At 41.0% G+C, this 21,921-nt stretch overlaps 2 protein-coding genes across 6 annotated transcripts in view; both read right to left on the reverse strand.

Annotated features, from left to right (window-relative positions):
- Positions 1 to 434: 434 nt before the first annotated feature.
- Positions 435 to 10,315, reverse strand: slc29a3 (solute carrier family 29 member 3). 3 transcript variants are annotated; one of them, XM_039783322.1, is made up of 7 exons: positions 10,123 to 10,315; positions 5,021 to 5,138; positions 4,504 to 4,929; positions 4,012 to 4,094; positions 3,371 to 3,597; positions 2,501 to 2,663; positions 435 to 1,730 (listed from the first exon to the last, which is right to left on the reverse strand). In XM_039783322.1, exons 3-7 carry the CDS (start codon positions 4,825 to 4,827, stop codon positions 1,100 to 1,102), a joined length of 1,428 nt encoding a protein of 475 aa, XP_039639256.1. In that variant the 5' UTR covers positions 4,828 to 4,929; positions 5,021 to 5,138; positions 10,123 to 10,315; the 3' UTR covers positions 435 to 1,099. The 3 variants fall into 3 exon arrangements, with proteins under 3 accessions (XP_039639256.1, XP_039639259.1, XP_039639258.1); XM_039783325.1 differs by having other exon boundaries at positions 5,021 to 5,161; XM_039783324.1 differs by lacking the exon at positions 10,123 to 10,315 and adding an exon at positions 5,332 to 5,620.
- Positions 10,316 to 13,231: 2,916 nt separating this feature from the next.
- Positions 13,232 to 21,921, reverse strand: part of unc5b (unc-5 netrin receptor B) — a 50,968-nt gene continuing 42,278 nt past the window's right edge. For all 3 annotated transcript variants that reach the window (XM_039783327.1, XM_039783329.1, XM_039783326.1), the window contains 8 exons: positions 21,223 to 21,591; positions 21,008 to 21,095; positions 20,436 to 20,610; positions 20,115 to 20,354; positions 16,874 to 17,023; positions 15,843 to 16,007; positions 15,548 to 15,726; positions 13,232 to 15,101 (listed from right to left, as the gene is read on the reverse strand). In XM_039783327.1, coding sequence (XP_039639261.1) covers positions 14,936 to 15,101; positions 15,548 to 15,726; positions 15,843 to 16,007; positions 16,874 to 17,023; positions 20,115 to 20,354; positions 20,436 to 20,610; positions 21,008 to 21,095; positions 21,223 to 21,591 — 1,532 coding nt within the window. In that variant the 3' untranslated portion in view covers positions 13,232 to 14,935. The remainder of the gene's footprint in view (positions 15,102 to 15,547; positions 15,727 to 15,842; positions 16,008 to 16,873; positions 17,024 to 20,114; positions 20,355 to 20,435; positions 20,611 to 21,007; positions 21,096 to 21,222; positions 21,592 to 21,921) is intronic.

Consider the following 21,921-nt stretch of genomic DNA (forward strand, 5'->3'; position numbering starts at 1 on the left):
ACTCGTCTCTCGAGACATAGTCTCGCTTTGGCACTTCTTTAAACCAATCACAATCGGAGCCGCTGCAAAATAGACTACTTTAGACGTTATATGATCCACTAGTCTCGGACCTTATTGATTTTCAGGTTTGAAAAATTTGTAACGGGGTCCTTAATAGAACCGGGTCTCGAGACCCATCCCTACTTCCAACCCCCCTACTTCTGGCGCCCTTGCTCAGACCACACCCATTTTTGAACTTGGCCTTCATTTTGATGTCAACTACCCACACAAAGTTGTGTGACTGATTCAACAAAACACATTCAACTGGCAACATTAGAATGTTCCCTGTTGTCGGAGAATGTTTGATTGGTGTGCCAGACAGTGGCTACTTTCATTACTTCTGATGGACTGCAGCTCAAGTGCACATTCAAAAATGATGACAGAAATCAAACCTGTTAGTGGAAATGTTCAGTTTATAAAGTCAGTCTGATCAAGTTCAGTCAGGTTTACAGACTGCAGACCATAGACTGTATATAAAGACATGAATTAACCACATAACACACACACACACACACACACACACACAACAACAATCATGTTTTTCCAGCTGTATCCCTCCCTGAGATGTGGTGCTTCTTTACCATCTGTATATTTTATTACACTACAGTGAACTAACAGTACATTAAACAACCTCTACATAACTTATGTACCACAAATTATCACCCCAGACCAAATAAATCTGAGCACAATGTGTTTTGCAATATGAAAAAAACTGTTTAATGAGGTGTCTATGGACTGCACTGATTGCTCATGTTGCTTGAAGAGCCACTACCTGATCATAAATATGTAGAGACCAAGTCGTGGCGGACACAGTCATCCTCACGTCGTGAGCCACATCAATGCAAACAAGATACATATTAATGTGAGGTATGAAGTAGTTAAGGCTTTTTGATTCAGAGTGGAAATGAGTAGCTTATCAGCACTTTTCCCTCATGGCTTTACTAGAGCATCACAGTGCTGTGAGGCTCTGGTATTCATCAGAATTCACTGTGCAGCTACTGTCTGCTATATAGCTCAACTATACCACTGTAAATAACTATGTTATTGCTTAACAGCCTGGTCAGATGTAATGCACAATAAGCACAGAGAAAGCAGATCCCACAGCCAGTCCCAGAGTGAGGAAGAAGGACATGACCACTCCTGTGGCCTCTGCCAGCTCTCGAGGTACCACCTTAGGGCCATAAATCATTGGCAGAGTGCCTAAGTAGCCATTAGTTAGGCCTAGCAGGCAGTTAAAGACCACAGGGTATAAGTCATGGCCAAACAGCACAGTGTGGAGGTGGTCCCTCGGCTGGTAGTTACAGAACATGAAAAGTGGCACAATGACGGAGCGACACAGCACCAGTGCAGGCAGGACTCGGCTGGTGGGACCAGGAACCTGCAGCCAGGCTGTGGTCTGCCTGCCGCAGAAGTCTGCTACGTTGTACAGGAGGAAACTGGTGAGGGGTACAAAATAAGTGGTTGTCCAGGGGCTGCCGCTGTCTTTGTTGATAGACTGGATCCCCGAGGATACTGCAGGGAACACACTGATAGAGATGCAGAAGACGTAGAAGACGCTAACGCCGAGCACACACGTCTTCCTGAGGATAGGCTGCAGGGGTGGGATAGAGGTGGTTTTCCCTGTGCCTGCTGCTGCCCCCCCCTCGCTCACCACTCCTGAACTGGTGCACGTTGCTGCAAGCATGTAGTGTCTAGAGAGAAGAGAAGCAGAACGCAGCATGTAACTACTACATCTCAAATCTTTGACAAGATGTACTGAACCTGTCCCCTAAACACTAGTTTGTATCATTAAATTGTCACAATGCTGTATTCAAGGCCTGGTTAGCCTTTAAAATGACTTTTAAATGCAATTAGTCAAACTGTTAAATGCAGCCTTAAATAAATAAAGACTAAAATAATGATTTTTGTTTTTATTGTGTGCATTGAGCTGAATCAAACAGTAGATGCCAATTTAAAATGCACAAAAAAAATTGGTAAGAATACTTATTACAATCATTAGGAAGTAATTTAACCCCACTATGTGTTGGATTTTAACATTTCTAACTTTGGCACCATCTAGTGGTGGTATGAGGCATGACACTGGCAGATAAAAATGCACACTGCTAAACATTACATTATACAGTATGTCATTTAGCTGACGCGTTTATCCAAAGCGATTTACAATTGCTATATATGGTCGCACGGCTCTGGAGCAACTAGGGGTTAAGCTCAGGGACACATTGGTTGATGTATCGCAGTGGGATTCGAACTCGGGTCTCCCACACCAAAGACACCATGCGTCATATCCACTGCGCCATCACCACCACCTAAACTATCCTTAATCTGTGGTATTCAGGTTCAGATGAAAGTACATTTTACAGGACAAGGTAAGGTGTTAATCACCTACATTTGTAAATGAAAGGCTTGATAGGTAAGTTTATGTATCTGTATGAGAACCAGAATATCTTTGACTTCTACTGACCTTGAATATGCCAGCTTGGGCAGCAGCAGATATGAGATGATGCAGAGCAGGATGAAGACGTCGGCTGTCAGGAAATAGGCCAGGGCGCTGTCTGTCACATCCTTTGCCGCTGCCAGGTCCACTATTGATGCTACTGCACTCAGTGTGCCTCCCATGGCCTGGCCTGAGACAAAAAAAAATAAAAAAAAAAGGACCTCAGTTGATTCAGTCTGTCAGTGCAGTCAAAAGACACTAAGCTGCCTCATGTCCCACCGCAAATACCTCCATAAGTTGGTTAATTAAATGTAACCAACTGTCCATCTTTTTTTTTTGTCTTTAGGAGGGAGGAATATATATATATATATATTTTTTATTTATTTTTTATTTCTATTATACTATTATATAAATTCCTAGCCCACCATCCCGCCCCATTCATCATACCTGCTTATTCCTGTTCTGCACTGGACAACAGGCATTCTTGTTGTGTTCACCAGTGTGCCCACACACAGATGCCGTCATTATGTCCCACACACCATATATAGTGGTGGCGAGACAAATAGTCATGATAACAAGTTATTTCATCAGTAAACCCTTAACAAAGTTTCTAAACAGGGCCTACGTTTTGGTTTCATGACGGCAGAAAGAAAGGTATGTGTACAATGGTTTTGTATAAATGCTACAAAGACAATATGACCTGAATGAGGACTGTACCTTTTATTTATTTTATACATTTGTATCTTTACAGGTCTCTGAAAAGATACAAATCAAAGTCTTGTCTTTGTTTTATGTCGTATTTTCTGTTTTATTTGCTTCGTATGTTTATGCATATGTAAAGCACTTTGAATTGCCTTTGTCTGTTGTGTACTATATAAAAAAAGGGCCATGCTTTACCTGATATAAGAGCCTGAGAAATCCTCATGGGGAAATGCCCGCTGATCCCGAACATGCTGCCACAGAAGAGGTTCGAGGCTCCGCTGACGACAGCCACGCTGGCCAGCGTGACAATAAAGAACTCCGTCCTGCAGTCTGACATGTCCACCTTCACCAGCACCGTGGTTACCACAAACACCAACAGGATCACAAAAAGAGACGACAGGATCCGTACGTTTGAAGACAACCTAACACACACACACACACACACACACACACACACACACACACACACACACACACACACACACACACACACACACACACACACACACACACACACACACACACACACACACACACACACACACACAAACACACATGGCAGGAGTTTATCAAAACAGTTGAGCAATATAAACAAATGAAGCAGCACTCTTATGCTGTTCTGTTGGACAAATGTGAGTCAGTAAGCTATGATGTATCCACACAAATAACAAATATAAAATGTATTGTGCCTTAGAGATGCTGGTCAAAATAACATGAATGTAAGGCCCTAAATGGAACAAACGTAACATTGTCAACAAACATTTTGAGACAAAGAAAAACATCTGAGAGGAATGTTCTGTGTGTGTGTGTGTGTGTGTGTGTGTGTGTGTATTAACCTGTTAACTAGGACATAGTTGAGTATCAGACACAGCACAGAGGGCACCGTAGAGGCAATGGCCAGATAGCTTTCAAAGTAGTCCTGTGAATAGTTACAGAAAAGGCAAACCATTTGAATTTGCTTAAATATAAGAACACACACATAATGTCTCACACACAACTAGAGGAAGTGAAAGCACATGACAAACATTTCCTTCCTTGTGCTTTGCTATGGTTTCTAAGTCAAACAAAATCTAGCATTGATCTCAGAATAGCAGAAATCTACAGCATTCATCTATTCTCAAAACGAAAATAAATAAATTGGAAGCAGATCTACCACCCTGACTTTACCTCAGTTGCCAACGAGCCTTTAGGCCTTTCTAAATGTATAATTGTGGATTTCACATTTCAGATGTGGAGGACCGTAACATTTCTATGAAAAGCATGCAGAATGGCACAAATGTGTATCTTCCTGTTTTCACCATAGCACAGTTGTATTCAGTCTCACTCACACTGAGGTCTGAACGTTGCTCATCACTGCCGCTGCCATGAGTGTTGTTACTCAGTTTGTAGAGCCAGTAGTGTTTGGCTGTTATGAAGAAGTTCCAGGGCAGCAGGGAGCCGATGCCCATCAGAAAGAAGATGATGTACACCAAACAGTAAGAGTCCTCTGGACTGTAGCGTACGGACAGAGGCACTGAAGAATGTTTGGGCAGGAGTGATGCAGAGGGATCCTGGTCCTCGCTTTCCTCATCCTCATATACACTGTGTTTGCCAAGAGCAGTCGCAGCATAGGAGGAGTTGAGACTGGACTGCACAGGCTCTGTGGTGTCCATTTTTACAGACAGAATACAGGATACTCACAAAGTAAAGATGAGGGATAAAAGGGAATGTTGTGGTAGTAAAGAACACCAAGACCGGAAGTGTTAAACAGAGAGCTGTGAAAAAGAAAAAAAAAAACAAGTTAAAAAAAAAAAACTCAATGCAAAATATTGTTATTGCAATAAGTGGGGTTTGGATGATGCTTACGTTTACTTGTGCTTGTCCAGAAAAGAAAAGACAGGCTGTTTGTTGTGAAGCCATAGTGTGGAGAGACATCTGTGCTGTAGCTGGTAGAGATCAGTCCAATTGTCCAGATCATGTGATGCTGCAGTACAAGGAGTCACATATCTATTTTAGGTCTTACATGTGTAAGGCATGTGTTCTCAGGCTTAGAACACAGGCCCTACACATGTAAGACCTAAATAGAGAAGGTGTTCATTTTCAGCACAAAACACTGAAGATGACAAACGGTTACCTCAATAGGGACAGAAAAGGTACACACTTTAAAAATGACTCACCACCATTATTCAGATGGAGTGGAATGTGCCACCACTGCACCAACAATATTAATGGGAGCACTGGAGTCATTTGGCAGCAGTGTGTGGATGTGAACCCACTGCTCTCCCACAGCAGGAATCAGTCCTGGACTTACATAACTGAACTGAGGGCTTGGCGATTCCCACACACAGTGTGATTCTTCAAGTTGAATGCTCCATCACATGAAGCAACTCAGCATTTAGTACAGCACTTTCCTTAAGGCATGGGATTGTTTGACCTATTATACTGACGTACAGAACTACAGTTTCATGAAGTAGAATCAGAGATCTCTGGTCCTATTTCTGCCACTGACAGAAAAACTTTCACCAGCATCACTAGCTTGCACAATATTAGGTTTCTAACGATACTTTAACTATTTAAGGAGGTTAAAGGAAGGCTGATATGACAGAACAAAGCTGACCTTGCACCATAAAGCATCATGTGTGCGACTAATGAGGAACCAGTTTTCACATGATGCTTACCCAAAGCAATTACACAGACTTCAGACACTCAGCAGTTTTATTCTTGGATCCACACACCATCTGAAACTCAACCTTGACAAGACTGAGCTCCTTTTCCTTCCAGGGAAGGGCTCTCCTACCCAAGACCTGACTATAACAATAGACAACTCTGTGGTAGTCCCCACCCAGACTGCCAGAAACCTGGGCGTGACACTTGACGACCAACTCTCCTTCACTGCCAACATTGCTGCAACTACCCGATCGTGTAGATACATGCTGCATAACATCATCAGGATACGTCCCTTTCTAAACGCAGAAGGCGTTCAGGCTCTAGTCATCTCACGTCTAGACTACTGCAACTCCCTCCTGATTGGCCTGCCTGCATGTGCCATCCGGGCCCTGCAGCTCATTCAGAACGCAGCAGCTCGACCTGTCTTCAACCTCCCCAAGTTCTCTCACACTACACCGCTCCTCCGCTATCTTCACTGGTTACCAATTGCTGCCCACATCCGCTTCAAGACACTAGTAGCTACTTGCATACAGGGCCCACGAATGGATCAGCCCCAGTATACATCCACGTAGGGATGGGCAATATGGAGAAAATCAGATATTGCGATATTCTTGTCCTAATACCTCGATGTCGATATTGTGGCGATATTATAGGGTCGACAATTGGTGCTCTTACAAAATATCTTCACAATGAGATTTTAGATAAAGAATCTTCAGTAATGTAAATATAATGACTATTAAAAAGAATAGAAGAGCTAGAACAGTCTGGTAACACATCACTTTACTGTAATGCAGCCTTTAAAACCAGTAAAAGTCAACACGTATTACAATATTACGATATCCAAAATCTAAGACGATATCTAGTCTCATATCACGATATCAATATAATATCGATATATTGCCTAAAAACACATCTCTATCGACTACACCTCAGACCTTTTTTTAAAATGTATATTTCTTTCATATGGCTCTTTGTAGTTCTGCTTATTTGAAGCTAATGTACTTGCACTTACTACTTGTTGTCTGGAGTTTGCACCTTCAAGGTTGAAAGCACTTAAATGGAAGTCGCTTTGGATAAAAGCATCAGCTAAATGACATGCAATGTAATGTAACGCAAAGTATGCCTCTGGTCACTGGTCACCAATGTTTTTTCACTATTCATTGTCAAATTATTCTGTTCAATTTGCCGTGGTCTTAATTATTGGGGTCTTCAGGCGAATAAACATGTCAAGTTGTATTTGTTTAGTGTGGACACCGTGAGCTAACTAGCTAACTACCCTAGCCTTCTACAAAGTATCAACACACGTTAGCGCGATGAAGTTGGCTGGACGTTTGACATTCAGTCGATATTCGATTTTAACTTCCCCTTCGTTCAAGATCGACAAGGCAATTCAGGTCAATGACATGATCAGGGTCAAAGAAAGTTGACATTATTACAGAGTATCAAGAGAAAACAACTACAATTACTATCGCTAGTAGGGCTGCAGCTATCGATTATTTTTGTAATTGATTAATCTAGCACTTTATCGATCGATTAATCAGATAATTTTGTTTTTGCATTTTTAAACAACCAAAACTAGGGAAAAAAGCAACATTTTCGGAAAAAAATAAACATTTGTATGGCCTACATTGCTTACAATATCATATCTCAAAAAACTAAACATATTAAGTGCATTTAAGTGCCATATTACATTGTTTTTAAAGAAATGTTTTTTCACATGATATCAGCCTCAAACTAAGGCATACATTAAACATACAGAAACATTACATTATTGTGCAACTTAACTTTCAGAACTACAAGTTTCAACCTGAGACTGATCTGTATATACAGTAGGCCTATATGTAAATATTAGTTATACTCAACCTATTTTCATTTATATATTTGATAATAATGTCACACAGCTCTGTTACACTTATGCTATTAGATCGTTGATCAGCTGTTTCTCCGAAAAAAAAGTAAAAAAAAAAAAAAAAAAAAAAAAAAAAAAAAAAAAAAAAAAAGAGATGGCGCAACAATCAGCTGTTTTTCCGAAGGGATAGTCAACGCGTCAGCTCTTTAGATCAGATCGTGGTCACCACTATGTATTTTCTTGTCTTTGATTTTGGTAGTTGTTGTGTTTGGTGTAGTTTCATCGTCCATACGACTCTGTGATTAACTTTAGTCGGTCTGCTTTGTGGAATGGAGGATTAAGTTAGACTCCATGTTTTCTGTTGAGATGCTAAAGCACTGACGTCGTGCTATTATTGTGGTAAGATAGTTTGATTTTGCAGTAGACATACTGTACAGAGTTTTAGTTTTAATTACGTTTGAACTGATTCCAAACTTTGGACACTTTCTGTCGTTTTCTCCAGCCTGTCTCTTCTTTTAGCCCCTCGCTATTTATGCTCTAGCACAGGGGTCACCAACCTTTTCTAAACTGAGAGCTACTTCATGGGTATCGAGTCATATGAAGGGCTAACAGTTTGATACACTCTTCTGAAATAACAAATGTGCTCAGTTTGCCTTTAGTTATATATGATTATTAATGATTAATGACGCTCATCTATGTGAAGACACTGATCACGTTAATGATTTCTCACAATAATTATCAACAATGACTTAACAAGGTGGGAAACAGATAATATCAATATTCAATTTTCATTTTTAGAACAGGCCTGAAGGCTACTCGTGTGGTCCTTGGGGGCTACCTGGTGCCCGCGGGCACCTCGTTGGTGACCCCTGCTCTAGCATGTGTCGCCAGCAGCAGACTGAGCCGCGTCTGGTGTGCGACAGTAATAATGCTCCGTGCGGAAACACCGTCCGTCAGCGATACCACGTTGGTAACATTGATTTAACGAAGCTTCGAGGCAAGTCATTTTGCATCGAGGATTTTCTGTAATCGAATTATTTGAGTTATTCGAGGAATCGTTTCAGCCCTAATCGCTAGAGATTTGTATCCGACATAAAGCTTCATAGCACTTCATCATCTGTTCTGTTGCTAGGTTCTGTGTAACGGTACAGATCCATTTGACCGTGCAACGCTTCTGTCGCGCCGCGCTCCACTCTATTCCTATGGGTGACGTCAAGCGACTTCAACGTGCGTGCAAAGCATTCCGAGAAGGCGGCGCTGCACAAATGCTGCGCGTCCAAAAGCTGGCCGATGCCCATCTTTATGCAAATTAATCCGTTGAACGCGACGCGACTATCCAGTAGAAGTAGATGAAAATCTTTCAAACTAACCTTTGTTGATCTGAAATGAAGACAGATTCAGCAACTGTATGGCCTATTTCTCGCTTAAAATGTTTTCAGAAACATGTTTCGGTGAACTATTTTTGTAAAGTACTAGATTGTATTCTCAACGTGCCGCCATGACACTCGGTTGAAATTCTCAAGCAGCCAGACCCACGTCACGCATTATTCCAATCAGCTGCCAGTCAAGGGCGTGGAGCATCAACCATGGATGTAGGACGTCGCGACACCACGTTTCAGTCGTGTCGGTCAAATGGATCTGTACCGTAAGGGATTGGGAAGTACTACAGCAATCAGAATGAGAAAAGGCCCTTTTATTGAATTTTGGTGAATATTTTTCAGAGATAATTGAGTCCTGCTTCCATATAAATTGTCTTCTCAGGAAACTGAGACCTGTAGTAAGTAGCAGTGAGTTATTTGGAAGTACTACAGAAATCAGAATGATTTGTTGTGAGTATTATTCTATAATAAATGAGTCCTGCTTCCATGTAGTTTGACTTTTCACCAACATTTCACCTGTAGTAACTAGGCACTTCAGTTGGGAAGTAGGCTACTACAGCAATCAGAATGAGAAAATGTCTTGAATATGGTGAATATTTTTTTATTGCATACTGTTTTACAGTAATGCAAGATATCAGCAAAAATTCACCTGTAGTAAGTAGCAGTGAGTGATTGGGAAGTATTACTATCAGAATGAGAAAAGGCCCTTTTATTGAATTTTGGTGAATATTTTTCAGAGAAAATTGTTTGCCGATCTACCAAAACGGTAATTTGTCGACGGTCCCTTACAGAACCTAGCGACAGGACAGATGATGAAGTGCTACGAAGCTTTATGACTCGGATACAAATCTCCAGCGATAGTAATTGTAGTTGTTTTCTCTTGATACTCTGTAATAATGTCAACTTTATTTGACCCTGATCACGTCATTGACCTGAATTGCGTTGTCGATCTCGAACGAAGGGGAAATTAAAATCGAATAACAAACGTCCAGCGAACTTCACCGCGCTACACAAGCGAGCTAGCTAGTCGACCCGTGCTTAATGTTGGGCTCATTAATTAAATATAAACATACCTCGCTGCTAGAGACTTCCTGTCTGTTGCTTCTGTCGCTTCCACATGTGATTCCATGACACACAAATCCATTTCACTGCAAACTTCATTTCTGATCAGCTGACAAACAGCACTCTTCCTAGCCTGACGTTATCATACAGGTTCTCAGAACGTGAATGCGAACCTCCCGACCTCAAATCGAATCTTGTGGGCGGGGCTTAGTTCGGTTGGTATCCAGCATATCCAGGCTACATTTGGCTACATTCTACCACCATCAGCAACAACAATAAGACTTCCGGCACGAATCCTTAACAATAAAAGTGCCATCCACATAAATCGAAACCAGGCTGACTCAAAATGTATATTTCTACGCAGTACGTAAGTCTGAGCTTATTTAAAAAATATATTTTTCAAAAACAAAATAAAATCGTACAACTAAAAAACGTAATCCACGCTTTTATTTGGACAACAGCCCAAATACCGGAAGTCTTGTTGTTAATGACGTGATGTTTCGGTACAGCTTCTTTTTTTTAATTCTTTTTTTTTTAATAAAAGCACACATAAATTGACAGTTTTGTTTAATTTAATGCTACTAACTTACAATAATTAAATGTTCTTTTTGAAAAACAGACGAAGACACCAAAACCAATGGTTGCAATGTGGAAATCTGCCAAGATATTAGATGATATACTTTTTAAATGGACGGATGTAAAGACTTTATTGAAAGTCAAACTGAATGTTTTTACAGTGAAAACGCAGTTGTCTGATCAGCTGACTGCATTCAGCTAATCATCACTCTCTCATAATACGTGATCATTAGTGTCATTACATACATAGTCATTACAACAATTTTACCACTGTTAAAAGTAAAAACATAATAATAAGTTTTAATTAAGTTAATACAATTTCAAAATTTTATATGATATGATAAAAAGCACACTGAAATATAAAAGTTGCTTATTCATGAATGGTTTATTAAAACTAAAACTTCCTTTATATTGTAAATACTAAGTTTATTTAAAAAAAAAAAATACATAATACAAATCATTTTGAATACATAAATGTACCATTGAGTGTAACGGCTTTTGTTGAAAAGTGTGGCTTATCCATCAAATTTACCAGCAGAGAAGAAATATCAACAAACATTTGTAGACTTAAGTGTGTTAATGGCAAAGAGAGTAGTAGCCCTCTCAACACCAGAAGTCCAAGTGTAAGCAGGTGATTGTCTGAGCTATCTACAACTCTCCCCCTTGGAGAAAATTACATATACAATAAAATATCAACAACATAATTTTCACCAGATCTGGGACCCCTTCATTTGCTATGTATTGAGAACAGATTTGTCACATGTGATGGAAGAGCCTGGGGACATGTAAACAGTGGCACTTTGCAGTACCTAAGATTACAGAAATATGTTGTGAATTTACCAGGAGAGGGCACCATAGGACAGCGCATGCTGTGGGGTGTCATTGCACCTCTCTGGAATGGGAAAACAATTAGCCTACAATACCTGTAAGAAGAAAAAAAGACTAAAAGTCCTCTACAGTCAAACATGATACCAGGTGATTTTGCATAAATAAAATAATAATATATAAACATTTATCTTTGTCTTTCTACTATGAGCCTAAAATCATCATTCATGAACTCATTCTGCAGGTTATAATTCTAAGCATTATAAAAGGTTTGATTAAGTGATGCACTGAAGGGTGGCATATTAGTCCTCAATTAGCTGTGCATCTGATGAAACAGGTGCAAAGTTTTGCCTGCCATTAAGACTATGCTGCAGTGCGCTCTCACCACAGATGACTCACTGGGATATTTGCTCTCAATATGAGAGCCTAATCTGTCAAATCCCCCCCTCCCCCCCACATCCTGCACTCGTAAAAAAAAAACAAGGTGAAAATGCTCGATCTAAACGCCCAGAGTCAGTCCTTAAAGGACACTATTAGTGTCTCTAAAACCTTGTTAATTTTAAGGCCGGACAGCCTTGCCAGTTAAAAGCTTTCAAAGCTAAATGGACCTAAAGGGAATTTTCCAATGAGGTGTGAGGGGGAAAAGGGACAGGTTGAGTAGCTTTGTATTTCTTGTGAAAATGGGGTGTAATTGATTAAAACACAGATGCCATTTAAAGGTGATTCTGTTGTTCCAAGGAGCTCAAAAGAAGCCTGCAATCTGCTCTATGGATTTTATGAAAGCTGCTCTTACAATGTTTGGTTTTGCATTAACAAGTTTAATTCAATAACAACAAAACACACACTATTGTTAAACTAAGAAATATAATTTATTGCATAAAAATTATATTTAGTGACAGGTAAGAAGGCTAGACGTTTATTTACAATTGATACTGTACAGAGATAAAATTATGTATTTTGTTTTTTCGTAAAAAGTTCTGACTTCTTGAACAAAGGCTACATTTTTCTTTTTGATGAGAGCAAGGAGGAACCCAGTCCAGCTCCAGCATATATTATCCAGAGCTATGGTCAAAGTTTCAACAGATACTCAAGAAATCTGGACGAATAAACACTATTCTACAGATAGCCAGTCTCTGTAACAAGATTTGAGGAAAGAAAATAGTCCTGCAGTGTTCAGGGATCCAAAGTTCCGAACTGGTCGTGTTCAGATATTTCCTCATGGGCAAAGAGCTGCAGGGCACGAGTTCATGATGTTAGTCGCAACTTGTTTGGCAGCTTTTGCACCGTAGTTTGTGTTGTTCTCCCACGTGTGCTTTTTCAATACTAGCTTGCTTGGTCAGTGATCCAATCCTTCCCATCCGGATGAAGAACTCCCACACATACCACCAGAACCAAAAATGTTAAACCACTCTTAAACCACTTTAGAATACAAAATCAAAACCCTGTCAATGCCCTGATCTGAAAAAATAGAATTACTCTTCCAGGAAACAAAAGAAGTCAAAATGCTTCGCTTTTTTTTTTTGTACTTGCATAGCACTTACAAAAAGAAATGACAGCTCTTAAACGTGTGTGTACGTACTGTGCGTGCACACCCACCTGCCCACACATACACACTTGCGCACACATACACTTGTGTTTTCAGTTCATTCACACAAAACAGTGACATGACTCACTGCTGGAGGAGGGATACTGCCTGTGTTTTGGTTTTTGTGGTTTCAATGATATGAACACTTTTTTTTTTTTTGCTTTTGAGGGTGAAAAAGACTCAGTAACAGACCTTAATGAAAAAGATACAGATGAAAGCATTTCAATTCCCGTCTAACAATAACTGACAGTACAATATTGATAATGCAAAAAGCTTGAGGACCCTGACCACAAAGCAGGCGGCTTAGTAAAAAGGTTAACAATTTGTTATCAAATTGAGAGAGACATAATGAGTTACAGGGTGTTGAATAGACAGGACACAAGGGGTGGACAGAGAATAGATTGAAACATAATGCCGTTAGTGTTGAGGTACATTTTATGGTCCCTTGCTGCCTAGTTGATTTAAGGCAAGGCTTATCTATTCTGTAAAATTCATCTCTGCCCCCAGTTACAGCAAAGCATAAATGCCTAATGAAATACAGCACACAGTATGTTCACCTGGACATTTGACCACCTCTAATAATGTTTTACAGATTACATTTTGAATAGATGCACCGTATTAAAAATAACAAATAATCTGAGACATCCCCTGTGCACTTAACTCCCATTCAGCCTGCTGTACTAGAATCAAAAATAAAACACAGCAGCCTAAACAAGCACAGATGATAGAACAGGTTCTATATGATCGTAACAGAAATGAAAAAAATAAAAATATCCACAAATATGGATAATAACTTAAAGAGCGTTCCCCAAAGGAAACTTTAAGAGATGACCAGAAAGCTCTCCTGCAGTTTATTCTCAACAGATCGGAGGAGTGTGGCTGTGCGATAGAGGAATGCGAGGAGTGATGAAAGAGAAACACCCCTGTGAGCCGGAATGATATGCCAAGGCTTTGAGGCATTTGTTGGTACAATATAAAGAGTCAGTCGGTCTGCTTATCTGCCAATTCTTAAATCAACTTCACAATTCACCCTCGTACCACAAAATGAGGCACCTTTTTTTTTTTTTTTTCAGCCCAAAGCGACTTGCTTAAGCCCTCAAACCTTGAGGGTTCGGACCTTGTGATTTGTCGACAGTCTAAGCAGGTAGACAAGAAATCCTAGCCTATCTGATTCAGAGTCGGCTGATGACCTGTTTGACTGTATGTGTGTGTGTGTGTTTGTTTGTTGTAGCCTAAGGAGGTTTCAGACAGGCCGGTGCCGCCTGTCATTCACTGCACACACACGCAGAATGAGAATGGAGAAAAGCCCCTGCCATGAGGTGAGTTGGTGTTAAATCATGCACTTTCATGCTGCTACTGAAACATGGGTAATCCCGTGTTAGCGTTTGTGTTATTGTGCGTGCTTTAGACTGTTGGAATACATGATTCTTCTTTCGTTTGTCCCAAAGCTTTTGTTATTTATATACAATAATAGTGTCATTTTAAATCTTTGAAGAAGACAATCAACACCACACATGACAGATGACTTTACACCCATTTTACGCCTTCTACCCTCAAATTGGTTTCACATCTTGCAGATGCAACATTGCTTTGGAGGACTCAAGCTGAATTTGATTAGCAGTTGTCATGGGAATGCGTTATGGTGGGTATGCAGCCACAGTGGCTGATCAGTGGTCAGAGAAAAGGAAGATGATGCAGAGGTAATACAGTGCATAAGAAGGAACCAAAATGATTGTATCGGGGTGTGCATATTCATAGGCAGGTATTCTTATTTCCATCACGGTGGTAAGAAGAAGAAAAAAAAAAAAGTCAGGCTTGCTCTCTTGTTCCTTGACCAATCAACAATCCCCATCTGTTGTCATGACAACTAGCACCTCACTTTTGCCCATTTCTTCCAGCGCGGTCGCCAGAGAGACCAGGTCTGCGTCAGCTTGGTGACAAGCTTCCCATAAGTCCAGTAGAACACCTGTAGGGCTGGGCTTTGTTGCAAAGTAATTCAAGTACCTGAGGAGAAGAAAGAGAACAGGAAGCACGCCGTTATTTTGAAGTCATTAATACTGCACGTCGCAAATACTGCTGGTACCACTTTATTTTGACAGTCCAATATTGATGCTCAAGTCACTACCATATTTCACAAAGCAGAATTAGCTTGTTAGGCAAGATGAAATATCTTCTGAATCTTTTTTTAAGCAATGCACGGTATATCATGCATGGCTAAATTATATCCCTGAACAAGTCACGCTTTCCTGATTCTAATCAGAATGATCTGACACATTTTTCTGTTGTCTGTCTACATAAAAAAAACGAAACAATCACAACCCCATACATCTAATCTCAGACAGTGACTATCTACATGCCACCTCATACACAATTCCGAGCACCAACACTGGACTCTCTGTGTGACCAAGCTGCCTTTCACACATACAGTAAACATGTGAGGCAGATCTGACCTGTCAAAGCCCAGACTGCGCGCCAGTAGTCTCCAGTCACATCCTCGAGCACTGGGTGCATCCAAACTGGCACAGATCTTCTGGCGGATGGAGTCAGGCAAGCGAAAGGCATAGGGTCCCACTTGAGAGGAAGGCAGGCAGGTGCCTCCTGAGGGGAGGGGCGAGTGCGGGGGTAGAGTCTGGATTTACAGAGAAGGCGAGAAGCATTGAGACCGATCTCTGTAATTTTGGCATAACTGTGTTGCTTTCATTGCAACTTTATCTGTGTTAGCATTATTTAAGTTGTCACCATTACCTCCTGAATATCCGTGTGCAGCTGGAATATCTGTCCCTCCCCTTCCACCTGTCGGACACAGATCTTACAGGTGAGCTGTGACACAGCCAGGCTCCCTCTCTCCAGGCTGAAGGTGCAGTGCAGGGGTCTCTGACTGCCGCTCCAGATGTGATAGAACGGGATCTCCTGTTAACAAAGAGAAACGTTAAGAAGGAAGAAAGAAAGTGATGGTTGTTTCCTGCAGATAAACGATGGTCTGTTTGTTTGTGCTATGATCAGGGACATTATACCAGTTGTCCGTTTTATGTAGTTTTACACTGAAACTACATTTACACTACAGTTAGAATATCAGTTGTCAGTGTAGTCACAGCTGTACGGATGTTATGTGATCACTAAAAACATTTACTTTGCCTCAGAAACTCTGATGTACTATGTGAACTTTCATTTTTTGAAAAATAAAATAAAATATTTGTTAAAAAAAAGAAAGAAAAGAAAAAAAGAAATGTTAAGAAGGATCGCTGAAAAAACATGGTCTCTACCACTGTGATTAAAGTGGCTTTGTCCTGAGCAGCACAATCAGAAAGGATCTAGAACACACAGTTTCCATTCCAGGAGAGTGCAATATGCTTTGTTTCCACCAACTGGGTCTCTGTGTGTCAGAGTGCAATATATTTCCTAAGCGCACTGTCCATAAATTAGGACCACTATCAGATTCCCTGTTTGTTTATTCAGAGAGGGTTCAGACTGCAATCTCGGTGTGGCCTGTCAAGAGAATGCAGCAGAGGGTTTGAATTTTTACAACAAAAGTGAACAGTCAATTAGCTGTATTTTCTGAGAAAACAGCCATTCTACTGAATAAAGAGTTTGTCAGACCATAGTTTTTACTTAAGAGTTGTTGCCTATTAGGCTTGAAGTAACACTGACAATTCATCAATAGTTTTATGGATCTACATCATTCAAGCTGCTGCTGAACATGAACACATCCACATCTCTAGGCCCTATACAAATCAACAGGCGGTTATCTAGCATCTGCTGCATTTTGAGTGTCTCACCTGATACTTTGCCAGTAGTTTGCTTCTCCAGTGAGTGTGAGGAATGTCGTGGATGGACAGGCGCAGGTTGTGGTAGCTGTCTTTGAAGAGCAGAGGCTTGGGATCCTCCAGCAAAACTCCACCTAGACTCCTCTCCAAATCCAGCACCTCCTGCTCAGAGGCAGAGAGAAGACGGGCTTAGCAACACATCTATGTTTTTATTAATTTGATCACAGTTTTATCATTGTAACGCATTCCAAAACATGCTTAATTAAAATGTGCCATGCATTCTCTATAGTTGGAGTCTTCAAATGGAAATGTGTGAGAGCTAACAGTTTGAAAGCTGTTTGAACTTTAGCAGCCAGAAATCATGCAAAGTGATGCCAGTAAACTGCACATAACACGCCCATGTTTAAAGCCCCGGCTGGTCTGTGAACACTGAGAGAGGGTAAATATCTAACGCAAGCGAGTCCAACGTTCTCTGGATTAGAGCTGAAGATCTTTGCCCGAACCCGACGGGACCCGATGGGACCCGACGGGTTCGGTCTTAATTTCTATTATTTTACACGGGCTCGGGCCGGGCTCGGGCTTGCGCTTCGGGTTGCCATGGTAAATGAGCGGTCAGCTGATGCGTTTCGATTAGCGTGAAATTGGATCCTAAGGAGGTGAAACGGAGGCTGGTCTCTGGAGGACTTCATTAATTTCTTTGTTCCAACTTCCAAGTGGCCTGTAGCCTCCGTTAGTCATGAATAAATGATGTTACAGTTTTTTTCCGATTGTTAGACGACAGTGGGCACAACTGGAGTCACATGTGCAAAACTCAAACTACAGTCTGCACTACCAACAGTCACCTGAGCTAAACAGTTCATATCACCTGCAAAACTCATTCAAAGCAACACAACTCTTAACACACGTCTCAAAACCGGCTCAGTGCAGCCAAACACTATGCACAGGCCTCACTGAGATAACACACACTGTCACTCAGAACACACTGAGGGTAAAAACACTAGCGTCACACACCAAGACAGAAATTACAAACTTTTTCATCTTTACAGTTTGAACAATTTGAGTGACTTGACACTACTCAATAGTTTATTTAAGGAAAAAATATAGATTGTATAGCATACCAATTTTTACATAAGGTAAACAAGAAGGAATGAAAATCAGCAGTTTTCTTCAATAAAGTATTTTGTACAAAGGTACATACGTAACAGTACCAAAGAATAGTGTGACTAATCCTGCCTCTCTCCAGCATCATGTGGCAAGTTTTCTTCATCACATTGGATGTCTGCATCATCTCTAAATACAAATGAATGTGGTGTTTCTATTGCTTTCACCTCCATTACTTTCTGAAAAACAGTAAGAACGCAGTTTTACTATTGTTAAGATATAGTGTTTTTCACTTTTTTTTATAGCTGTGTACATAACCACAGACATCTTACCTGGACATGTTGGTATCTTTGCTCTTTTACCTGTTTCTCTCAAACGGTACAGTGTATAATTGTTTCATTCTTATTTGGTGTTTGTATACAAAAAAGGCTTTCTGAGCTTTCTCTGTATAAATACCGTGTATCTTCACTAACTAGTCTAAAACAAGACACCTGCTTAGGCTTTCAGCTAAAATTGCAATCAGCAGTGTTTGATAGGCACCAGACTGAAATCTATTCTGTTTTGAATGTGTGGTTAACAGTTTTGACAGCAGTGTGTTAGCATTTGAACAAAGTGCTGTAAATCTACAGTGTTGTGCACGTTGTGGTTAAAGTCATGGGATAAGTGTGTAGAGTTTTGAAAACTGTATTCAAGCAATGAAAAATGAACTAGAGTTTGGTCCACATGAACTGCTGCTGTGCCGACTGTAGTTAGCGTTTTGCACATGTGACTCCAGTTGTGCCCACTGTCGTTTAGCAATCGAAAAAAACTGTAAAACATGTAGCCTATAAATGACTCATTTTTTACGAAAGACAAAGGAGCTGTGTGCGTGCGGTGCAGTCTCTTTTTTCTTTCTCTCCCTTTTCCGCCGAGTGGTGCGTGTGCGTGTGCCCGCTCGCACTTATCCCATGACTTTAACCACAATGTGCACAACACTGTAGATTTACAGCACTTTGTTCAAATGCTAACACACTGCTGTCAGAACTATTAACCACACATTCAAAACAGAATAGATTTCAGTCTGGTGCCTATCAAACACTGCTGATTGCAATTTTAGCTGAAGGCCTAAGCAGGTGTCTTGTTTTAGACTAGTTAGTGAACATATACGGTATTTATACAGAGAAAGCTCAGAAAGCCTTTTTTGTATACAAACACCAAATAAGAATGAAACAATTCTACACTGTACCGTTTGAGAGAAACAGGTAAAAGAGCAAAGATACCAATATGTCCAGGTAAGATGTCTGTGGTTATGTACACAGCTTTAAAAAAAGTGAAAAACACTATATCCTTACAATAGTAAAACTGCGTTCTTACTGTTTTTCAGAAAGTAATGGAGGTGAAAGCAATAGAAACACCACATTCATTTGTATTTAGAGATGATGCAGACATCCAATGTGATGAAGAAAACTTGTCACATGATGCTGGAGAGAGGCAGGATTAGTCACACTATGCTTTGGTACTGTTATGTACCTTTAGTTTTTTTCCCCAGTAATTCCATAAATTACTAGAGACAAAATACTTTATTGAAGAAAACTGCAGATTTTCATTCCTTCTTGTTTACCTTACGTAAAAATTGGTATGTTATACAATCTATATTTTTTCCTTAAATAAACTGTTGAGTAGTGTCAAGTCACTCAAATTGTTCAAACTGTAAAGATGAAAAAGTTTGTAATTTCTGTATTGGTGTGTGACGCTAGTGTTTTTACCCTCAGTGTGTTCTGAGTGACAGTGTGTGTTATCTCAGTGAGGATTGTTCTGAGTGTTTGGCTGCACTGAGCCGGTTTTGAGACGTGTGTTAAGAGTTGTGTTGCTTTGAATGAGTTTTGCAGGTGATGTGAACTGTTTAGCTCAGGTGACTGTTGGTAGCGCAGACTGTAGTTTGAGTTTTGCACATGTGACTCCAGTTGTGCCCACTGTCGTTTAGAAATCGGAAAAAAATGTAATATTCACACTATAAGTATAGTATTTGCCAGATTGTCTCGCACATCAAAGAAATAAAGAAACAGAACGGCAATAGGGCAAAAAGGCTTGACAAAGAAAAGTAAACAGCAAAGAAGAGAGGTAAAAACATAATGTTTACACAGACAGAGAGTAAAAAACACACAAGCAGCACCTTGAGTGCATGTGGGGTGTCATGGATGCAGTAGATACGGAGGCTGTAGTCCAGGGAGAGGCAGGGTGCCCGAGGGGCGAACAGTGCCAACTGCAGGCGTTTGCAGGCAGGCTGTGGCGGGCAGGACTGGCCCACCAGGCCGTACGTTCCCAGCTGCTCCATTAGAACATGACAACACTCCTCCTCCAGCTGCAGGTAGCACGGCGACGACAAAGTCTCCTCTCCTACTGTCAGAACCTCCTGAAAACAGATTGAAATAGGGTTCAATGATGCTGTCCAACGAGATATCCATTACGTGGTACCGGTCAGAGGCTGTCTCACCTCCCATGCCCCCTGGTGCGTCTGTGTCTTGAGTGTGAGGGTCCAGTCAGGTGTAGGTGTGTCTAGCTGGGCACAATGGGGCAATGTGAGAACCACAGGACGATTCAGCAGCATACCGGAGGGGCCACAGCTCACCACAGGACTTAGTACAGTCTGACTGCCCTCAGAGGGTAGCCTGTAAATGTCACACACACACACACACACACACACACACACACACACACACACACACACACACACACACACACACACAAACACACACACACACACACTTTTTATTTCATTTATAAAAAGAACATCACGGCCACGGCATGGTTTGCAACATGCTGGTATTGGCGTTATTTGAGGCAAACGTCCAGAAAATTGGCAAGAAATTAATCCACTCCAATTTCAGTGTAGAAGTTGAGACAAGTTGATACATTTTTTATCCTCAGAAAAGAAGTGATCTTCCAGTGAACTTTCAGACAAACTTTGAGTGGTTCGCAGAAGGCGAGCCATACATGGGAATATTTCTGATTGAGGTGAGAATGAGGTCTGAGTGAAATACAGGAATAAAGATGAAGGGCACTTACGTCGTTTTGTCCCACTTGTTGATAATAAGGTACATCTCATAGAACTTCCCCTGGGGGATTGTGCCAGGGGGGACCAGCAGACTCACACCTAAGGGAGCAGGTGTCATGACTTATCTTGTCTTACAGGTGATTAACGGAAAATGTCATTGGTTCTCACTGGGTGCATACAAATTCTGGTTTCATTTACATGTGAAAAGACAGCTGCATGCAATTACCTGTGTTGGGGATGGTAAGGCGTCCTCCAAGATTACCCAGGGTGGCGCTGGTGCTTAGCCCAGGCTCTCTGGACAAGGTGTGGCTGTGGTAATCTCGCTCTCTACCCATAGTACCCACTGACTTCAGGCTGAGGATCTCCCCGTCACCTAAGCACATGTCCGCGGGGAGCTCCAGGGAGGAGAGAGTGGAGGCGTTATACACCTTGATTTTGAGACTTGGCAATGGGTCCAGCAGGGGCGAGGTGGTCATGGGGATTTTGTGGGGGCTGTCATTGACCCCCTGCTGCAGAGAGAAGAGCGGACTGCGGAAAGCCCCCGCTGTGGCTGTAAGGTCCGGAGGGGCTGATGGATGCAGAGGGTGAGGGTTATCTGCGGACACAGGAGAGAGAAGCTGTTCTCTTATCACCAGAAATGACACTGGCAGGGCTGAGAGTGCTAAAAAGTGACGCGAGTGAAATGGATTAATGTTGCCAATTAATATTTGATGGCAAGAACAAGAGAAGAGATACCATGACAAATGCTTAAAATGTAATGCAGTAAAGAATGGAGAATTGACAAAGTGAGAGGAGATAATGATATAAAGAGAATTAATTTATGGGATAATATAAATAGCAATGTGATAATGAAATGGATTGTGAACAAGTGCTTCTACGAAGATGACTAAAAACAAGAAAGTTGTAAAAAAGAACACAATGATGA

Source organism: Perca fluviatilis, chromosome 19 (genome assembly GCF_010015445.1).
Source record: "Perca fluviatilis chromosome 19, GENO_Pfluv_1.0, whole genome shotgun sequence".
Classification (NCBI taxonomy): Eukaryota; Metazoa; Chordata; class Actinopteri; order Perciformes; family Percidae; genus Perca; species Perca fluviatilis.